The 21341-nt window shown below is 47.8% G+C and overlaps 1 protein-coding gene across 1 annotated transcript; it reads left to right on the top strand.

The window, feature by feature from the left end:
- Positions 1–734: 734 nt before the first annotated feature.
- On the top strand, positions 735–21303 carry usp53b (ubiquitin specific peptidase 53b; the record flags this gene model as incomplete). The annotated part of the gene is made up of 18 exons (XM_084465846.1): positions 735–802; positions 2081–2289; positions 3329–3489; positions 4052–4144; positions 4664–4798; positions 5839–5952; positions 6242–6324; positions 7141–7246; positions 8996–9142; positions 9459–9608; positions 10116–10287; positions 13499–13603; positions 14370–14805; positions 15121–15597; positions 16284–16336; positions 18867–18945; positions 19587–20500; positions 21227–21303. The coding sequence occupies exons 2-18, from the start codon at positions 2214–2216 to the stop codon at positions 21301–21303; spliced, it is 3378 nt and encodes a 1125-aa protein (XP_084321972.1). The 5' UTR covers positions 735–802; positions 2081–2213.
- Positions 21304–21341: the final 38 nt, after the last annotated feature.

The raw sequence follows: 21341 nt of genomic DNA, 5'->3' as shown, positions 1-21341 counted from the left end.
TTTTATAAATTCTAAAGTTGACCAGTCTGGACTACAATTCGAAAAGATGTGTGCAAATTAACAAACATGACAAACATATACATCAGCTCACTTCAACTTATTGAACAATATTAAATAATGCATATTTTATGCATAAGACAGTAGTTGGGATTCAACTCCACAGACAGTGCGGCATGATTACGAAACCAGCAGAGTCATGTGATTACTGACATGTCATCGTCATCCTCACCACCACCACCATCATCATCACGAATTCCGATCCTACTAAAAAGAAATAAAAAAACAAAAAAACGGCCACTGTGTTCCAGCTCTGTGGCTCACAGGCCAACTGCACTGCTGCAGTGCGCCGACACCTCCGCTAGGGGCAGAGTTTGACCTACACACAAGTCTGCCTCAAAACATCATCTCGAAAGAAACGCGTTCGACATTCTACTGAGCTCACTGGCCCGTGATACGTTATCACATTCATCCGTAACAACTTAAGTCCCACTGTGTTTTTGTGCTGTCGAAAAGGACTAACGGTACTGGCTCACAGCGGTGATCGGAGGGGCTGGGATTGATCTGAAGCGAGTTTCTCTAGCGGCAGCGCTTGTAGCTCCCCTCTCTCCGCTGCCACCACCAGCACCAGTCAGCGGACCCGCTCGGCGCACTTCGCCTTCTCCGTATCTGCAGTGGCATTAAAGTCCATTTATCTGGAAGATTTAGGAAGACGCTGCTGTATTACATTCGTCTGTTGACAACCCGACTGCCCGGACGCGTGCGGTGTGGGCGGGCAGACTCAATCCCCTCGGACCGTTATAAGGTGAGTATTCACGAGAAGAGAAAGCGAGAGTATATGCATGCTGTATTTTTCTGTTTTGCACAACAATGGTTGTATATGTGTGAACTGAAGAGCAGTGGAAGTTGCGGCATATGATGTAGTGTGTCCTGTAACTGCATCAGTTTGCCCAATGGTGCAGTTGAGGTGCGTTATGGAAGCATGCAAGTCGCTGGGAAAACATTGCTTGTTTTGCTGGTGAAAAATAACCCCAGCATGACAACTCAGTCGGTAATGTCAATGTAAATCAGCCCTCTTGCTGAACCCTAGTAGCGAGAGTGGCGCGGCATGACATCACATGGTTTCAGCGAATGTTGCTCCTTTTACCCGGGCGATGAATGTATCACAGGCATAGCCTATAGATCTGTAGCAGTAATATGGGATACATGTGGATGAGAACAGTGATAATAGTGCCATTCATTCGGCATCAATGAACAGCTAACGGTCAGAAGGGAACACACACACACACACACACACACACACACACACACACACACACACACACACACACACACACACACACACACACACACACACACACACATTATGTCAGCACGGTTTTGGTTTTAAATATTTCTTCAAAACCAAAACCGTTTTGTAAACCATATACATCCTCACCATCACTATCACCATCACATCACTACACAGTCCAGTACGATCTTGCATGCATTCAAAAGTCTTATTCATCATAGCAAATATATCAAGTCATATTTTGTAATCTTTTGTACTTGAAATATCCACCAATTTGTATATATTATTTATGTTTTATTTTTTTTATTTGCGTTTTTTAGGATTCATATAGGCCTATAATTGTAGAAGTCAAAACTGATTAGAAATATTTTTTTCTTAAAGCGTTCCGTCTCTCAAGTTCAAAGATTAACAGGTTGAACAGTCAAACTGTATGTTTTCAACTGAATGCTCAACTGAACACAACAGAATTAATTGAAACAGTTCTCATAACTAACCATGCTGGTTACGTCAGTCGTCATAACTAACCCCATGCTGGTTACGTCAGTCGTCATAACTAACCCCATGCTGGTTACGTCAGTTGTCATAACTAACCCCATGCTGGTTACTTCAGTCGTCATAACTAATCCCATGCTGGTTACGTCAGTCCTCATAACCAACCTCCACGCTCCACCTCCACGAGGACCTTAGTTATGAGGACTAAGGTCCTCGCTGGTTACGTCAGTTCTCATGATGAATGTCCTCGCTGGTGACGTCAGTCCTCATAACTGTCGTCCACCCTTCTGCTTCCCCCAGCAGGTTTCCACTGTGTCCTCCTTCGATGTCCACCAGTAGCTCCGGGCCAGCGCCGGGCTGAATCCAGCAGCATGCTGCGTTCCCTCCCCAGCAGCCCTGGAGGCGTGTGGGGCTAGAGGACAGCCTACAGGCCATGGCCAGACCCCCCTACCAGCTCCCCTTGCCCACCATGTCCAGCTACAGCAAGACCCCCCTTGTGCCCGGTCAAGGTAGGCCCGCAAATCAGACTTTAGATTCAAATCTAAATTCTGATCAATTCTTCAAGCTTGAATCTGGGTGAACGGGGCGTTCCACTTCCTGTCGGATCTGTTTCGACCAATCATGTAGCTGGAGATAGGGATCTGTAAACGCGTCTCCCTCCGGAAGTTTTGCCATACCATAGTAGGACTGCTGGATCCCAGATTACCGGTCAAGGGGGATAACACACGATGCATCTGGCAACCCACCACACTGCTCATCCATTTGGATTAGTGATGCAATGCCAACCCCGTCCAATGTCTCCAGCTGGTTTATAGAACCAAAATCAAGATCCAAGATAGTTAAAGGAAATTTTAAATAAGTAATCAATCGATAAATCCATCGAATCAAAACTCAAAAAAAAATTAACATTGAGGATTGTTTGTGGCATATTAATATCACACATATATAACATAATAATATATAACACATATAAATGTTCCACTATTGTGGAAAATGTTATTGTAATCCAGAAGAAAATCAAAGACTGGAGCTAATATTATTTCAGATGCCCTCATTGTGTGAAGCTGTTTTTAGATGGTTTGTAATGAGGTTAGACTGTAGAGTGAAGAAAAACATCAACACTTGCATACTCTGTGACTGTGCCAAAAACAACACCTAAAAGACTATCAAGATCCTTTACTCCAGCATTGTTTAATTATCTAATCCTGAACGGTCAATATCATTCCAAGGGTATGCATTATTTCTCCACGCCTTTGTAACGTTTTCCGATTTGAATGTGCTACAACTCCAACATGAACAACTGAAACACAACTATTGATACGTTTTCATCACAACGCAAAAACAATACCTTCAAAGCACCGCGAAAGACCGCGAAAGAGAATTAGTAATTAATTTCCTAAATTGTAAAGTGGTAACCCCACACACTTCTGTGGTAAACAGCCTCCGCTTTGCTTCGATCCAATCTCTCCACAGTTCTTCATTATTTCAAAAAATGGGACAGTCCCATCTTGGTATATTCCTTACTTAATGCATGCTCTTGGCTTATAGGTACGGGCTCGAGTTCGATGGCCTGGGTGAAGCTGTTCAAGAAACCAGGAGGGGCCCTGAAGAAGTCCTACCAGCCCGGCAGCATGCTCTCCCTGGCGCTCACCAAAGGCCTGCTCAACGAACCGGGCCAGAACAGCTGCTTCCTCAACAGTGCTGTTCAGGTAATATAGTTTAATAGGTAATAAACCGCTCTTATAGTAAAAACCTCACAATGTCTGCTACTAAAAACATATAATGCTAGGAAGAACTCCTGGCGTATGCTGTTGCTAACAATGTAAAAACCATGATGCGTTGGGCTTGTACATCACAATGACCCCCATACTTTAGGGGGGCATAACATCACTGTAATGTTTTTATTATGGGAAGACAATGATGTGTTTTTAACTGCCACAGCATTTCTCATGCCAGACGTGGCAAAACAAAGTCTTCCTCAGCCTAGGTTACACGTTATTTACGCTGATTTTGTATTTTACAGCACGACAACTCTCTTGAGTCCTCTGAATATGGCAGACTATCGCCATCGAATAGCCCATAAGGCATTCTGATGTACAGGCCCTATGCTGATAGAGACTGTTTGAATTGTAGTTAATCAGTAATTAAGCCATCTGTGTCCTTTAACCACTGCAGAATCAATCCTTTACTCTTAATGATATACAGGGTACTCAAAGTATGTCTTTGCTGACGACTCTTTTCGATGGCCTGTGTGTTGTGGTGTTTCTACAGGTGCTGTGGCAGTTAGATATATTCAGGAGAAGCCTGAGACAACTCTCAGGGCACTTTTGTCTTGGCGATGCGTGTATTTTCTGTGCTTTAAAGGTTTGTGCTTTTTTATTTCATCGTATTTTAAAGCAGTAAATATCTTGCATTGTCGTCAAATTTATTTTGCACAAAATCCTTTTAGATTTGTATAAATAAACAAAATGAAAAAAAGTATTCCGTTTCAGTTTCTGCTGATGAGGTAGTCTGCGCTTTAGGCTGCATGGCAATATGGAAAATATGACGATAGCGGTCATCATGATGAACTTCCAACATTATCTTTAAAAACATTCCTTTACTGTTGTTCTTTTTCTGTGTGTGTGTGTGTGTGTGTGTGTCTCTGTGTGTCTGTGTGCTGCCTGCGTGTGCATGCTTGTTTGTGTGTGTGCCCGCCTGTGTTTGTGTGTGTGCCCGCGTGTGTGTGTGTGTGTGTGCATGCGTGTGTGTGCACGCGCATGTGTGTGTGTGTGCATGCATTCATGCGTGTGTGCGTGTGTGTGTGTGTGTGTGTTCGCATGTGTGTGTGTGTGTGCATGCATTCATGCGTGTGTGTGTGTGTGTGTGTGTGTGTTTCCACAGAGTATATTCGGGCAGTTCCAGCAGAGCAGGGAGCGCACCCTGGCGTCGGACAGCCTCCGCAACGCGCTGGCCGAGACCTTTAAGGACGAGCAGCGCTTCCAGCTGGGCCTCATGGACGACGCCGCCGAGTGCTTTGTGAGTCCCCCCCCCACCCCCCCAGTCCCCCAGCCTGAAACACGTCTCACCCCCCCCCAGCCTGAAACACGTCTCACCCCCCCCCAGCCTGAAACACGTCTCACCCCCCCCCCCCCAGCCTGAAACATGTCTCACCCCCCCCCCCCCCCCCCCCCCCCCCCATTGGCGACCCACTTGGTGCCTTGCTGGGTCCAGAAAGCCACTGCTTTAAAGAAACATTCGAAGGCAGAGATGTAGAAGAAGGATGGCATTGGGTTGGTTGTGCTCTAATGTGACTCTGAGGAGTAGAAAGATTAAAGAAAACATTTTACCATCCCGTTCCTTCCTTCCGTCCCTTTACCTTATAACGCTGTCAAGACAGAATGGTGTGATCCCAAAGAGAGAGGCTCAGTTGTTAATTGAAATGGAAAGCCACCATTTTAGTGTGAGACTTTTCCAAGGAGTTGTGCTCTGTTAGGAGCTGGTTTTTGTTTGAAATTGCCCCCAAGAGATTTGCGTCTCGCCCAGCTGTTCATATTGTGAACAGAATAATACAAAATGGCTGACGGAGGAGAAAGGTTTTGGGCCAACAGCAGGAGTAACTGACTTTGAATCAGTTTCTGAGCTCAAACCCTATGACCCTACAATTCTATTGAAACCTCCCTTTGCATTATTTAACAATGATTGTGCTGTCTAGGTCAATTGGTACTTAGAGCATAACATTAATACCGTCAGTGGTTAGATTCCTACTGGGGCATGCTTATAAACGCATGCATTCATTGTTTCTTATATTACTAAAATAGTGTATGTGTGTGTATGAACGTGTGTATGAAAACAGAACATTTAACTACAATATACCCACCTGTTAAATGATTACAATTGAAAATAGCAGCTGAAAATGTGTACTAACGATTGGTTAATGATTCATTGCAGATATTAACTACGGCTTTATTCTAGTTTTGTGTTGATTATTGGTGTTTTTTATATATGTGCAAAATATATGAACATTATGAAAACATTTTGAATATCAGAATAATGTATCTTCCTCCCTGAGCCTGTAGGAAAACATCCTGGAGCGCATCCATCTGCACATCGTCTCTGACACGGCCACCGACGGCTGCTCGTCCAAATCCTGCATCACGCACCAGAAGTTCGCCATGACTCTCTATGAGCAGGTACGCCTAAAGACAGGGCAAATACTGCCTAAAGACAGGGCAAATACTGAGGGGTTGATCTGGGTTAGTGTATGTGTTTGATGACTTCATTGAGGGTATACTACAGAATGATGTTGACTTCATTGAGGGTATATTACAGAATGACGTTTGTTGACTTCATTGAGGGTATACTACAGAATTATGTCATTGGGGGTATACTATTACTATACTATTTGGAGTGAAGTGAAGATGGCGTAAAGTACAAAGAAAATGTACTGATATTGTGAACTCTGAATCTTTTCCTCGACAGTTTGTTTGTCGCAGCTGTGGTGCATCTTCGGACCCGCACCCCTTCACCGAGCTGGTACATTATGTCTCCACCACTGCATTATGGTACGTTCCTTCACTGCATTATGGTACGTTCCTTCACTGCATTATAGTACGTTCCTTCACTGCATTATGGTACCTTCCTTCACTGCATTATGGTACCTTCCTTCACTGCATTATGGTAACTTCCTTCACTGCATGACACATTTCATTTCTTTCCATTTCGTCTTGTAATGTTCCATGCATTCTTCATGCTTGAGAAATGCTTAGATAAATATACAGTATATTATGTTTTGTTGTATTATTTAATAATAACAGTAAAACTCCTCTAAAAGCTGAATAAGAAGACCTTAAAAATAAAATCAGACCTTTCATTTCCATGCCCTTTGGTCGAGGTTCATCCAAAACATCGTCGAATTGTATTCTCAGCATGGTCGGGCGGGAATCAAACTCATACCCTGGCAGTGTGGATGCTCGTCCAATTGAGCTCCACAGCAACCCTTCATCACATGTTCGCATAACTAACATGTGAGCGGGTTATGGGCTTAGTGGTTCATCTCAATCACTCAAGCAATCAAACTTTATTAATTTCACACTTCTCACGCAAACCTGAAATGATTTGACAAGGGAAACAACTCAACAAGAAATATGGAAACAAACGAATAGGGACTAAAAGTTCAAAGGAAAATAATTCTCAAGTATAATTATTATTTAATTTCAGCCGAAATTATATGAACCAAAAAAATCATGGACATAGCAGGCATCTTCACTGAAGCCAACCCGGACAGTGTGGGGTGGAGGGTTAGGGTTGCAGAAGTGCCCCCCCCTGCTCTGGGTTGCAGAGGTCCCCTCTCAATGACCCCCCACCCCGTGTCCCCCCAGTCAGCAGGTGGACGGCCTGCTGGGAAAGAGCGAGCGCCAGCGTGCAGACATGTTCGGGGAGCTGCTCCAGGCCGCCAACACCTCAGGAGACCTCCGCAGCTGCCCGGTACGTCTCTGTCCACCCCCCCACCCCGTTCCCGCACAGGAGACAACCCACCGGGAGTCATCCGCTTACCGTTTGGCGTCGGCCTCTTTGGAAGTTTTGTTGGGTTCAAAGACACGGCGGTGTGCCGTAATCCACGCGGTGACACTGATTTATTTCCAAATTCACGCTAGTCCCCTCTGAGAGGGATTTGGTTTGTTATCACACCCTGGCCTCCGCCACCGCCGCCGCCACAGCCGCCCGCGGCACCGTGCTGCTGAGCCCCGACACGGCGCGCGGTCTCAGTCGAAGCCCCTATCGGTGGCGTTGGCTTAAAATTAACCGACACTAAGAATGAGTTTCAGCACAGTAACCATAGTAACGAGTAAACTAGCGCTGTACAATGTGAGCACGTTCATATCGTCACAATGTAATCACACGTTCATATCGTCACAATGTAATCGCGCGTTCATATCGTCACAATGTAATCACACGTTCATATCGTCACAATGTAATCGTACGTTCATATCGTCACAATGTAATCACGCGTTCATATCGTCACAATGTAATCACGCGTTCATATCGTCACAATGTAATCACGCGTTCATATCGTCACAATGTAATCACACGTTCATATTGTCACAATGTAATCACACGTTCATAGCGTCACAACGTAATCACACATTCATATCGTCACAATACAATCACACATTCATATCGTCACAATTGAAACACACCTTCAGAACAATATACAAATCAATGGGTCTTTAGTGAAGTTTCCTGGTAAATGACTGTATTGAGGACTAAACTCCCATGGGGTTGATGTGTCTATACAATTCACCTGGCAGCTGTGAATATGTGACGCGTAGGCACAGACAAGTGCACCGAACACGCCTCTACGGAGACGAGGAGGAGAGCACGCCCGTCGAGGCAGGGGTAGAAACTTTTGTCCCGGTCTTCTGTAGCGCTGCACTTGAAGCATCCGGAAGGGGCGGGCGCCAGACTGGAGATGGGCTATAAATAGCAGGACCGGCTTATCCACTGTTGTTGTCCTGTGCCCTGGCTACGGCTGGCGGCCACTTGTGTGTGTGTGTGTGTGTGTGTGTAAGATTGCCGCGTGGCTAAGTGTCCTGTATCTCCCCCCCCCCGTGTTCTTGAGCATATCTGCATCATGCGGTTGTCATTGACTTTGCAGGACAACGCGGGACTGAAGGAAACATATGTGGTGACATAACCGAGGCCAGCTTTGCTTGCTACAAATGTCACGTTTTATTCTTACTTTGTTGTCAAAGAGTTGTTATTTTCGGAGCTCAAAGCCGTCTAGAATAACACTCGATTTTAACATCAAGTTAAGTTTATTTATAAAGCCCTTTATCCAGGGCTTTAAATACTTCACTGGCCCACATTCAAATAAAGTGTGTCTGTGTGTGTCTGTGTGTGTTTTTGTGTGTGTATGTGTGTGTGTGTGTGTGTGTGTGTGTGTGTGGTGTCTGTTTGATTGTGCATCTCCATCTGGCCATGTGTGCGTCTGTTTGTGCCTCTGGTTGTGCATCCTGGTTGCGCGTGTGTGTGTGTGTGTGTATGTGTGTGTGTGTGTGTGTGTGTGTGTGTGTGTGTGTGTGTCTTGCTGGGTCTGTGTGTGTGTGTGTGTGTGTGTGTGTGTGTAAGTGTTTCTTTCTGGGTCTTTGTGTGTGTGTCTGTGTCTTGCTTGATGTGTGTGTGTGTGTGTGTGTGTGTGTGTGTGTGTGTGTGTGTGTGTGTGTGTGCGTGCAGAGCCAGTGTGGTCAGAGCATCAGGATCAGGCGTGTGCTGATGAACTGTCCAGAGATCGTGACGATCGGCTTTGTGTGGGACGCGGAGCAGTCCGACCTCACGGACGACGTGATTCGCTCCCTCGGCCCGCGCCTCAACCTATCAGGGGTGAGAACAACTTGTACAACATGGCGTTTGGAAGAACGCCATGAACACAAGTCACTGGGCTGTGTGACCCCATCTTGTTAACAGCAATGCAATGTCGTCTTAGTTTATATCGCATTGTATTTAAATTTGTATCCCCATCGTTGGAGAATATAAGTATACCTGAGCATGTCAAAACACACATGACAATAATTGTAATCAATATTGTCAGTTTCTTTCAGTTGATACCCAAATCAAAATAAAAAAACAAGTTTTGTCCTATCAGCACAAAGTATTCCAAAATGGCCGTCCAACCACGTGTGTGTGTGTTCTCCTCCAGATGTTCAACCGCGTAACCGACGACAACGCCAAGCGAAGCGAGCTCCACCTGGTGGGGATGATCTGCTTCTCCAGCAAGCACTACTCGGCCTTTGCCTACCACAGCAAGTCCTGCAAGTGGGTGTTCTTCGACGACGCCACCGTCAAAGAGGTCAGCGCCCGCGTCCCGTCTACTGTCAGTAGAGGCTTAAAGGGGAGGGGTGTAGGGTTTAGTGGCCTCTAGTGGTGAGGTGGCAGACTGCAACCAACCGTACCCACTGTTTGGTGGGTCACCCGTGTGGAGTGCGCAGTTACCGCACTTCTGCTTTCAGAGGCACGCAACATATTGCTGTGTGAAGTGCTAATGAGGGCTGTGAGGTCATCGTTTTGGTTCACAACAAAATTGTAATTGTTGAGTTTACAACAGTACACCTTTGTAGCATTTCGGCCTAGCTGGGTGTTCGGGCTAGTTCAAAGTCTAAAATGTTGGCCACCTCCCACAAGTTATCAAAAATTCAACTATAGAGGAAGTTGCATTCATAAAATTGTCCTGTACACGCTGAGGAGGTGAACACTGTGACATGGTCACATTGGTGGTCAACACCCATTCAAACGGTCCCTGCCTATATGTGTGTGTGTGTGTGTTACGCGCTCTCAGACCAGACCCTGTGTGTTGCAGATTGGCTCCAAGTGGAAGGATGTGGCGTCCAAGTGTATCCGCGGCCACTACCAGCCGCTGCTCATCTTCTACACCAACCCGGAGGGCACCCACATCTCCAGCGAGGACGCCCCCCGCCACACCACCATGTGCCCCCGCTACCGGGCCAACGGGATCAACGGGGAGATCGCAGGTAAGGCCGCGCCGTCCGGCGAGATGCCGCTGGTCCACACCGCTGTGTGGCCTCGCTGTGTGGCCTCGCTGTGTGGCGGCCAGATTGCGTCATCACCACACTGTGCACCTATTGCATATCTCTCTACGCATTTACAAACACTGAAACACAAATGATGTTATTTTTAACATATTTTCACACACACCCATCTCAAGTATGGCTACAAATCTGTTGGCACCCACTCAACTTACTGTTTTGACAGACAGAATAGAAAATAAATGTCTTTTTCAAAACGGAATGTGTGCATCTATTCCGGGACCTGAGCATAAAGGTGTTCTGTGTGTCTCTTTCAGTGGGAATTGTAATGGTTAAAGTGTTGTGGACTTCAGACTGAAACGCTCTGGGTTCGATTCCCAATGTCCTCAGCCTGCCTGCTATCTCTGAGCAGGATTTCTAACCCCTGTACGTCTTACATGCATCTGGTCTAAGTTGTACGTTGCTTTAGAGACGGTACAGGGTTGGACACTCTTCGTCTCACAGACAAAGTATGTGTCCGTCTTTACCTCATACATGAGGCTAGGAGCAAAGAGTTTGGGGTGAATTTTGACACACTCCCACTGATACTGTCTGCAATGTTCTCACTCATGAGATCAGGCATGCAGGTGTTCGGTTCAGGGATCACATCCAACTCCGAGCTGTAATGCTCAGTACCTCAGGTGGATTAAAACAGGAACAAAATGTGTAAAGCAGCGCCAATGAGATGAGTAGTTTGATACGGATTACAGCGGGGATCGTGCTGCCATCCCCTGCTAAACTCCACCCTGCTCACCTCCGCTCCAAAACAATCTCTCAGAGTACCTCCAAAATGTACCTCACCGTTCCCGCCTAGCATTAAAAACAATCATTTCATTGCAACAAATAGCGTCATTTAAATAATAACAATCTCACATCAACACAGGCGATTATGTTGTGCATGTGTGTGTTGCGCTGGGATTGTTTTAGAGTAGGTTTAAACCGTTCCCCATGCCAGGGAGATCTCCCCCCGGCCCGGTGTTCTGGGTTGAACCTGGCACAGGGCAACGCGGGCAGATTATCACCCACGCGCCCTGCCTTAATCCCTGCTCCCTCGCCCCCTCTCTCTCTCTCTCCCTGCCTGCTCTGGCTCGGTCCAGCTCAGTCCTGCCAGATGCTTCCCATGTTGTGTGACTCCATTCTCTGACCTGCTCCCGGTGGTTTGTCTTCTGTCTTCTACTGTTCTGTTTTTCTTTTTTCGGGAGGGGGCAAAATGGTGTCCGTCTGCGTTTAGATGGATTGTTGCTCTGTAGTGTTGAGCCCGGGCGTCCCGGCTGGCATGGGACAGAGGCCCTGGTATGGTGGGAAACATTGTAAGTAATTTGTTTGGTTAGTGTTGGGAATGTAGCGGTTTAGAAGTTTGTGGAGAAGGGATTTTGTTTTGAGACTAGTTTTGGCTTGAGCTGAAGCTTAGATGAACGCTTTGGTAGTTCCTTCCTATAGGTTGTGATTCCATGATGTCGATTTGTCATCTTTGCCTTTTAGGGGGGATGTGTATTTGTAAGTCGTTTCAGTTTTCATCTACATTTTTGTATTCCCCTCATGGTTGCAATAACATGACATGCTGTTATTTCTGCAATTATATACTGGAAGATTTTAATTTATTATAAATGATTAATTGTGGTCAATGGAATTTGAGTCTGTTGTGCCCGACCCAAGCTGCCGATTCTTGATCTACAGTTAACCACTCTGAGTTACTTCTATTTAATGTTAAACAAGTCCTGATGAAACTAGATTTGTAATCCACCACAACCCCGGGGACAGGAGGCAGAAAAAGCACTTGTTACTGACTGGTGCTTTCATGTCTACATGATTGTGTTGGAGTTGTGTCTTATTTGTTCTATACATTTCAGTTGAAGAGTGTGTCAGTTATAACATGGGGAAACAATGCAGCAAATGCGATGACTTACAGCTCATTTAGTTTCTACCCTCCAGTTATATTCTGCAGCTTCTACCCGACATTTCTGATGTTTTAGCAACCTTCGTGTTGCTCTGTGTCGTGTGTCTGTCTTGCTATAAACTGGGATTAAACCAATGTTTGTTTTGAAGGAAAAGCACCTCTCCCTCCTGCGTATGCATGTGAGATTAAGTCAATCCGAATCTAAAAAAGGCTGATTTGATTAATAATGACAGCACAGCCTGGCTGCAGCATGGAGAGCCTGTAGTTCTCCTCATCATACTTTTGGTTCTCAAACCTTTTCCTCATGGCTTAAAAACTATTTGATGATGAAATATATATTTGAAGTGATATTTCTTCATTTGTTTCATAACATTATTTGAATCAAATGTTGATTGATGATTATATACGCCATGGTCGTGTGTAAACTCTCCACGCACTTGGCAGTATGTATGGCGACTATAACTCCCACCTAACATCTCATCTCACGTACAAGCCATATAGTGCATACTTTCGCTATAAAAGCGTGTTGTGTGTCCACAGTGAGTGGGCCTAGGAAGCCTGAGGCAGGCAGGGAGAATGCAGGGCCCCACAGCGGCAGCCAGGGCGTTCACAGCCCACTACTGGCCCCTCCCCGTCTACTGCAGGCTACAGCAGAGGTCCGCTCAGGTTCCAGAGGGCCCCGGGGCCTCCCCAGTTGCATTCATGTGGGGGAGCGTGTGTACTCGTAGCAAATCGGATTTCAAACAATTGTCTTTTTCTTAGAACTACAGCCAGGCTTGTTTATTGTGCTGCAATGTGCTGACCGATAAACTAACTTTGAACGTAACGCAACTTGTGGTTAGGCGGGTGAAAGAGTGGGTGGCAGGTAGGATCCTAATGTGGAGAGCATGGAGTCATGATACCAAGGAGACCAAAGATGGTCCTATTAACAGGAACGGTGGGCCTCAGCCTTGTCACTTTGTTATGATATTTTACATCTCAGGGACTGCAAACCCTAGACCACAGAGTGTGCCGCGGCGATAACAAATGGATGTGTGGTGAGTCTGGAGGCCCGGGGGGGTCTGCTTGTCTTCCACGGTGGCTCTAGTGTTGGTCTCACCCCCGGTTACCCAAGCTTTCAAGCTTCTCAGGTTTTGGTCTGCAGACCTATCATACACATTTATCGGAGATGCCAACCTGCATGAGAAAACGTCAACAGGCGTCATTGGTTGGAGGATAATCTGTTAATGTCCTTTGGTCAACTCTGACCGCTCTCCGCAGTGAGGCTTCCTCTCAGCAGTCCCAAGATGGAGGGCTTCCCCCGAGGCTGTGCCACCGCCAAGAAGGACCGAGGGCATCACAGAACTGACCACGCACAGCAGAAAGGTGTGTGTCTGTGTGTGTGTGTGTGTTTGAGACTGGAACTTTCTAATTAAGGGCTAAACAAATACAATTAACTTGACGGTGCTTAAAGGAGAACTTGGACCCCATCTGCTGAAAATTTGGGTCTAATTGACCAATGGATCAATTAATTAGGAAATTGGTCCAGTATTCAGCGAGATTGCAGCAGTGTACATCCTCTAAAAGTGCTTTTTTTGGTCGCTGACCGCCTCAGATTTGATTCTAACATTATGGAAAGGATCCCAACAGAGAAATACAACTTCTTTCTTCAACTTCTTTTCTTGCCATAGATCCTAGTCCATTTCTTATTGTGTCCAAACAAGTCTCGCTCAATGAAAAGTCTCCTTGAGTGAGACTTGGTTGGACATAATAACAAGCAGGGGAGTGTAATCGCCCCAACGTTTCAGATTTTACGGCTGCAGCTTTCTCGTTCAATATTGGGCCAAATTGTTTAGACCACATTGTCCCTAAGACCCAAAATGACCAGACAGATATAAGGCCCTGGTTCATGGTAACTGTCCAGTGTGTCAGTGAAGGGGTCTCTATGACACGGTCCTGTAGGATCAGGGTGTATGGTCCTGTAGGATCAGGGTGTATGGTGTAGGATCAGGGTGTATGGTCCTGTAGGATCAGGATGTACGGTCCTGTAAGATCAGGGTGTATGGTCCTACAGGACCAGGGTGTCCCTCCACAGTTCTGGAGGTCCATCCAGGGGGCTATGGTGGTTGTGAACCAGGGGCTTCTGTTCCAGGGGTGCCGTACTGCAGACTGTCCCCTCCTATGGAGAACGGCCTGAAGGCGCCTGCTGAGCCCAAGACTCGAGGCGGGGGCTCCGGCTCCGGTCCCCGTCCGGACAAGTCCTCTGGTTACCCCACCCCCACCCCCGCCTCCACCTCCACCAGCAGGGCCCCTCAGGAGCCCCGTGGAGCCCCAGCCTCTAGCAGCAGGAGGTCCACCAACAGCACCATTACCAGCTCCTCCTCCTCCTCCTCCTCCCCTGGCCGGCCGGAGCCGGACAGCGTCCCGCAGGAGCCCTCGGAGAAGGCCCGGGGGGGCCGGCCCAAGGCCACGTGGAGGCCTGTGCGCGAGGTGCTGAATGTGGACAGCGTGCTCAGCGACATGGAGCTGCGGCGCCACCCCACCCTGCAGCACCACCTCCTGGGGTCCCAGGGCTGCACCGCGGCATGGTGAGGCCGCTGGTAGCGCACACTGACCTCACGGGAGGGGGGAACACATTCAACACTTTATTCTTGTTAAAAGTTTAAAACGTAACTTCTGCCAACTCAAGGTCTCTCAATCAAAACTGACAAAACCAACCTCGAAACCTTATTTTCTGTTTTGAGGTGTGAATTCATATTTTTGGGGTGACCCACGCTTTGTCTTTTTATTGTCTTTTATTGTCATATTGTTCTTTAAACGTGAATCCTGCCTCGGAACAGCTCTCTGGGCGGCCTTGCGCTGGAAGGGCGCTGTCTTGAGTAAAGCTCTCCTTGCCTCTTCAGCCGGCTGGCCCAGCCGTCCCCCCAGGGCAGCCGGGCAGCGCACGTCCAGCGGGAGCCTCGGGAGCCGGTCCAGACCCGAGGAGGGGACCGGGAGCCCGTCCAGTTCCGAGGAGGGGACCGCGAGCCCGTCCCGTCCCGGGGGGGGGACGGCGATCGGCGCCAGCTGCAGCAGCAGCAGAAGTGTCTGATGACCATCTATGAGGACGAACAGCGTCTGGAGACGGAGAGCCACAGCTCGGTGGAGTCCGAGAGCCGGCCGGGTCGGCTCAAGGGAGGAGGCGGGGGCGGGGGAGGAGGAGGAGGAGGAGGAGGCCCGCGCACCCTGCTGCGCAGCGACACCTGGACCATCCAGAGGACCGAGTCGGGCTACGAGAGCAGCGACCGCCTGAGCAGCGGCTCCACCAACCCGGACTCCCCCGGGGTGGACGGGTCCACCAGCAAGGACAGGAAGCTGCCGCCGGAGACCTTCTCACCAAGGTACAGCTCCTCTAGTGTTTAGGAAACCTTCTCACCAAGGTACAGCTCCTCTAGTGTTTAGGAAACCTTCTCACCAAGGTACAGCCCCTCTAGTGTTTAGGAAACCTTCTCACCAAGGTACAGCTCCTCTAGTGTTTAGGAAACCTTCTCACTAAGGTATAGTTATTATGTTTGAGTCATATGAGAGAGATGCAAACGCACACCAGATCAAGAGGTGCTGGCAACCTGGGCTAAAACTTGAAAAAGAAAGAAGTAGTGCCGCACACTCCGAGTTAAGAGGTTTAATTGAGGTGATAACGTTTCGGCCGAGCTGGCCTTCCTCAGATCACATGTGATCTGAGCTGGCCTTCCTCAGATCACATGTGATCTGAGGAAGGCTAGCTCGGCCGAAACGTTATCACCTCAATTAAACTTCTGAACTCGGAGTGTGCGGCACTACTTCTTTATTATGTTTGAGTCAGTCATTTATATAAACTCCTTCGATCAGAGTCGCTGGTCATGTCCAGTCTGCATAAGTTGCAAGGGTCCAAGAAAAATGGTTTCTATTTTGTTCGAAATAAAAAAAATGACCCACAATTTACCAGATACATATATTCGATTATGATGGGTTTGATTTTTTGATTTTTCCTTTCACCAGAAGTTTAATCCACAACTTTTGTTTGTGTTTTTTTTTTCTTTTATTGTAGCAAGAGCCAGCCGCATCAAAAACAAAGTGCAATGCGTTCTCCTCCACACAATGGTAAGTTATGTATACATCTATAATGTCTTGTCTTAAAACTTACTCAAGTACGACATTTAAATTACATTCAGGGCATTTAGCAGATGCTTTTATTTCTTGAGTCTTTTGCGGAAGCTGTTGAGCGACACTGCGGTCCTGACATCGGCAAGGAGCTCGTTCCACCACTGCGGTGCCAAAACAGAGATGAGTTGTGACTTTGATGATCGCCCTTCGGTTGCTCTTAGCGATGGCGACACCATACGACAAGCTAAAGTAGTTGAGCAGAGTGCTCGAGCTGGGGTTTGACCAACGCTTGGAGGTAGGCAGGGGCAGTTCCATTGACTGCCTTGTAGGCCAGTACCATCATCTTGAATCTGATACGAGCTAATACAGGGAGTCAGTGGAGGTCCCAGAAGAGGGGGGAGTCACATGGGAGAATTTAGGTAGGTTGAATATTAGGCGCGCTGCAGCGTTCTGGATACGCTGCAAAGTACTATTTGTTGTGGTAAAATAAAAAAATTTAATTCCTGTCCATTATGTGTTTTTTAATAGTCAAACACGGCAATGACCCTAATAACCTAATACTAGCATCTTTGGGCTTACAGTGAATGAAATGGAAAAAGTCACACGTAATCCTTGAAACAACGTATGATGACGAGTAGATACTGAGCTGCATGGAAGGACTTGTACATCGACTAGATGTCTCCTTTATTCTTCTAGAGTCCAGGCAGCCCAGCATCCCGCCGTTCTATGACGGTGAATATGGTCCTGAGCAGGAACAGCACCTTCTCTCTATCGCTTGACTCAAGCCAGTTTTCCTATTTACGCCATTGTTTCTGTGTAGAGGATTTATGAAGAGGAATGTTCTGAGAAATAGCAGGATGTTGAGAAGCTTTAAAGGCCTATGATCTACATCCGTGCCTCTCTAAGCTGTACACACACACACACACACACACACACACACACACACACACACACACACACACACAGTCAAGTTCAAATACAATCTTTATTCATTATCTTTATGAAAAAAAATTCAAGTTCAATTCATTTTTTAAGATGAACAAATAAGGTTTTATTTCTTCCTGCTTAAGTGAGAAAAGTAGGAACATGTTACAATGCTACGGTTACATGTTTTTACAAAATAATTAAAAAAAAAAGTTTACCATAAAAAAACACATAAAAAAGCCTCATTCACAGCACCCTCAAAGGGGCTTCACCAAACTCCACCAGGGTGAAGCATGGATACGGGTGCAGCAGTTGGTGTATTTGCTTGCCTTCTTAGCTTGCTTTAACCTATTCACCAAATAAACCCCGGCACACGCATTAATCCCAGGATAATCCCAAAAAAGCCCGGCCAGGGAGCACAGCTGGGCAGCACTGCTGGCGCTGCTGTCCGCTGCTCCCTATATGGGACGCTTTTGTTCATTTATTTCCGTTGACGTACAGCACGAGGCCAAAGCCAAGCACACACTCTCAACAGTTCAACTCTTGGCTGCCTCTTGCGTGCGTCTCTCCAGGGCAACGGCACAGAAGAAAAAAAAACAAAAAACAAACATAACACGTCTATTTTTAAACCCAGCGCCCTCTACTGAGCATGCTCCGGTCTGTTCACCTTGCTGTGACTTTCACTCTGCTGCCATCTTGTTGCTGCGGGGCAGAACTGCATCCCAGGCAGGCGGTCAGACAGGGCCCCGCTCCAGAAAGCAGATTGAAGAGAACGCTGAATGTAGGCCACAACAAGTTGACCTGACGTTGAGTTGGTACAGTCAGCCACTGTGAGATGGTTCAGGGCCAGAATGGCTGCTTCTCCATTTGGGGATTTTTGAGTTGTGAGCCAGGAGCATATTCCCTTTACTATATCGTCTTGTCTTAAAACTTACTCAAGTACTACATTTACATTACATTCAGGGCATTTAACAGAGACCTTTATCCAAAGCGACTTACAATAAGTACATTTGTCAGAAGAAGGTGAAACAATATATCTCTATCGGTACGGTAAGGATGTTCATAGAACCAAGTGCAAAGCACTAGTAATCGCTTGATTAACCCATTCCCGGTATACAAAAAAGCTAGCTAGGATAAGATGCTACACAACTAAGTATTATAACTAAGTACTACATACAATAAGTGCTTTTATTGGGCTTTTATTTATTTTATTGAGCTCCTCCAGACAAAGATCAAAATCCGGTTTATTGAATGTTTTGCATGTAACGATACATGGCCTGGTTGTCCATGTTGCCGTGTAGAAGATCTCTCCCTGAGGGTGTGTGGTGATGGCTGCTTTAACCTGTGCACACTGATTGCTCAATGTGCAACACGTGGGCAGCCTCACCCTGCGTCCAATCAGAATCGGCCAGGTGAGGCTGTGTGAACCAGCCATCATCCACACACACCTCCACAGTCTCCACAGTTTGTGTGTGCGTGTGGGTTTAGCTGTTTTCATCACTATTTTTTCGAAAACGACCCAACCCGACGGTTCGCATGTTGCTGCTTGTACATCAGTCCAGGTAAAGTAAAAGCACTGACTCTGTCCATCTGGTGGCTTCAGGTAAACAACAGTCCAGGACCCAGGGGAAGAACTGTGACCCGGGACTACACTCCCACTTGAAGACCAGTCCAAACACAAGGTACCCACCCTCTCTCTCCAACAACACCACCTTTCACACGTGCACCGCAAGTCAGGCATTATCCGGGTAATCCCCGGTGGTGCTGTATGTGTGATCTGCCCCGCCAGAGTTAAATCTACGGGGCCCTTAGTGTGAAGTCTGGAGAGCCGGAGGATTTAGATTTAGGATTTAGAGAGAGCGAGTGGCGGTGCTGCTGACGTGTTGAGGACGTTTTTGTATCACAGAGTGTAGCTGCTTCGTACGTCTCTCTTCTTGCCTGTATTCTGCTTTCCAGCTTCTTTCTGCTTTCCGCTCTTCTGTTGATATTGCGTCTAATATACGTTGATATGATAATATCAATACGTTGATATCATGTTTTTGAGAACACTGCGACTACTAAAGCATACAGAGTGTCTCAAATACGTGTGAACATGTCTAACACGGCTTATCTCTGGTGTGTGTTGCGTGTGTGAAAGGGCCACTCCTGATCATCTCCTGACCTGATTCTCCGGAGTTTATCCAGAGGTCAGAGGTGTGAAAGGCCTGTGGTGGACTGGTTCCATATTTTACATCTCAGATGCCTGCAGACAGACTCCAGACAGCGGTTTCTCTCTCCCTATATGTAAATATTTAAAGATATATTTATTGATTGATGTCTCCAGACGAAAGTCCAAGCACGCGGTGAGCGGTGGTGGCGGCGGCGGCGGCGGCGGTGGTGGCGGCGGCGGGGGCGGCGGGGTGCGCAGGGCGGCCCCCTCGGAGAAGGACTCCACCAGCTCCGAGAGCCGGACCGGACCGCCCAGCGACCAGTCGGAGAGCCGGTCCTCCAGAGGCTACAGCGACGGAAGCCCCGCCCACCGGCACGTGACCAAGACCAGCAGCTCCGAGTGGAACAGCTCCGACGACCTGGCGCTGTCCGAACCCGAGGACCGGGAGCGGGCCTACCGCTCCGGCGCCGGCGAGACCCCCGCCCAGTCCCCCCGACTCCCCCCGCACCCCCACATCCTCTCCCCGGGAGAGACGCCCGGCGCCCAGCCAACCCTGCAGCAGCAGGGGCCGGCTGGGACCGCCTCCCTGAGGTCCCCGTCCCAGACCCACCCCACCTTCAGACCCCGTCTCCTCCAGGAGCCCTTCCCCCCGAGGTCCGCCTCCAACGCCACAGCGTACACCAGCCCCAACAGGAAGTCAGAGACGCCTGGCCGGAAGTCCTGCTCGGAGGCCAGTTCCAGGTCTGGCTCGGACCCAGAGCGGAGCACAGTGTCGTCTTGGGACGGCGAGGAGCGGGAGCGGGCCTCCGGAAGTAGGTCGTCGTCATCGACGCCGACGACGGGTGGGGGAGGGGCAGAGCAGCAGCAGGCGGCGGCGGCGGCGGCGGCGGCCGGGCCAGAGGTCGCCCTGACGACGTACTTCAACGTGGACCACTGCATGACGGAGACGTACCGCCTCAAGTACCACACCCAGAGGCCCCTGGTGCTGACGCCCACCGCCCCCCCGCAGGCCCTGCGGAGCGCCGGCGGAGACCCCGGCCCCCACGACGTCCGCCCGCAGGACCCGCCCAAACACAGACCGGACCCAAGTAAGTGACGCCAACACAATGCGTTCAGAGACATTGTGGAAGGGGAAAAGTGTTACTGCCGTCATTCGGTTCATTGAGTTTTGTGCACATGGCTAAAGATAGCCGCTGTTTACGTAATGATTGGAAACATGAACACATAGGACACATAGGAAACATGAACACACAGGAAACATAGGAAACATGAACTCATAGGACACATAGGAAACATGAACACATAGGAAACACAGGAAACATGAACTCATAGGAAACATGAACACATAGGAAGCACAGGAAACATGAACTCATAGGAAACATGAACACATAGGAAACATGAACACATAGGAAACACAGGAAACATGAACTCATAGGAAACACAGGAAACATGAACTCATAGGAAACATGAACACATAGGAAACATGAACACATAGGAAACACAGGAAACATGAACTCATAGGAAACACAGGAAACATGAACTCATAGGAAACATGAACACATAGGAAACACAGGAAACATGAACTCATAGGAAACATGAACACATAGGAAACATGAACTCATAGGAAACATGAACTCATAAGCACATGGGGTGGATGCTGTTTTGTATAATAATAATTTAGCCTCACCAATATTTTAGGGAAAAATGTGCAATCTTAGCAGGCATTGGACCCATTGTGATCCCTGCTGTGAACTGAGGAGCCGCCTCCCTGCTCTTTGCTGTTTGATGTATTTGACTGTCCCCTCTCTCCACAGGCCATACGAGCAATAAGCCCTCCGCAAAGTGGAACCCAGTGGCTGCCAAAGGCCTGGATGAGCGAGGCTATTTGTGACGCCATGATTTGTTTTTATAACGTGTTGTTTGCTCGAA

Source organism: Micromesistius poutassou (genome assembly GCF_964030765.1).
Source record: "Micromesistius poutassou genome assembly, chromosome: 3".
NCBI classification, from domain to species: Eukaryota; Metazoa; Chordata; class Actinopteri; order Gadiformes; family Gadidae; genus Micromesistius; species Micromesistius poutassou.
This window is presented reverse-complemented; position numbering and strand designations above follow the sequence as displayed.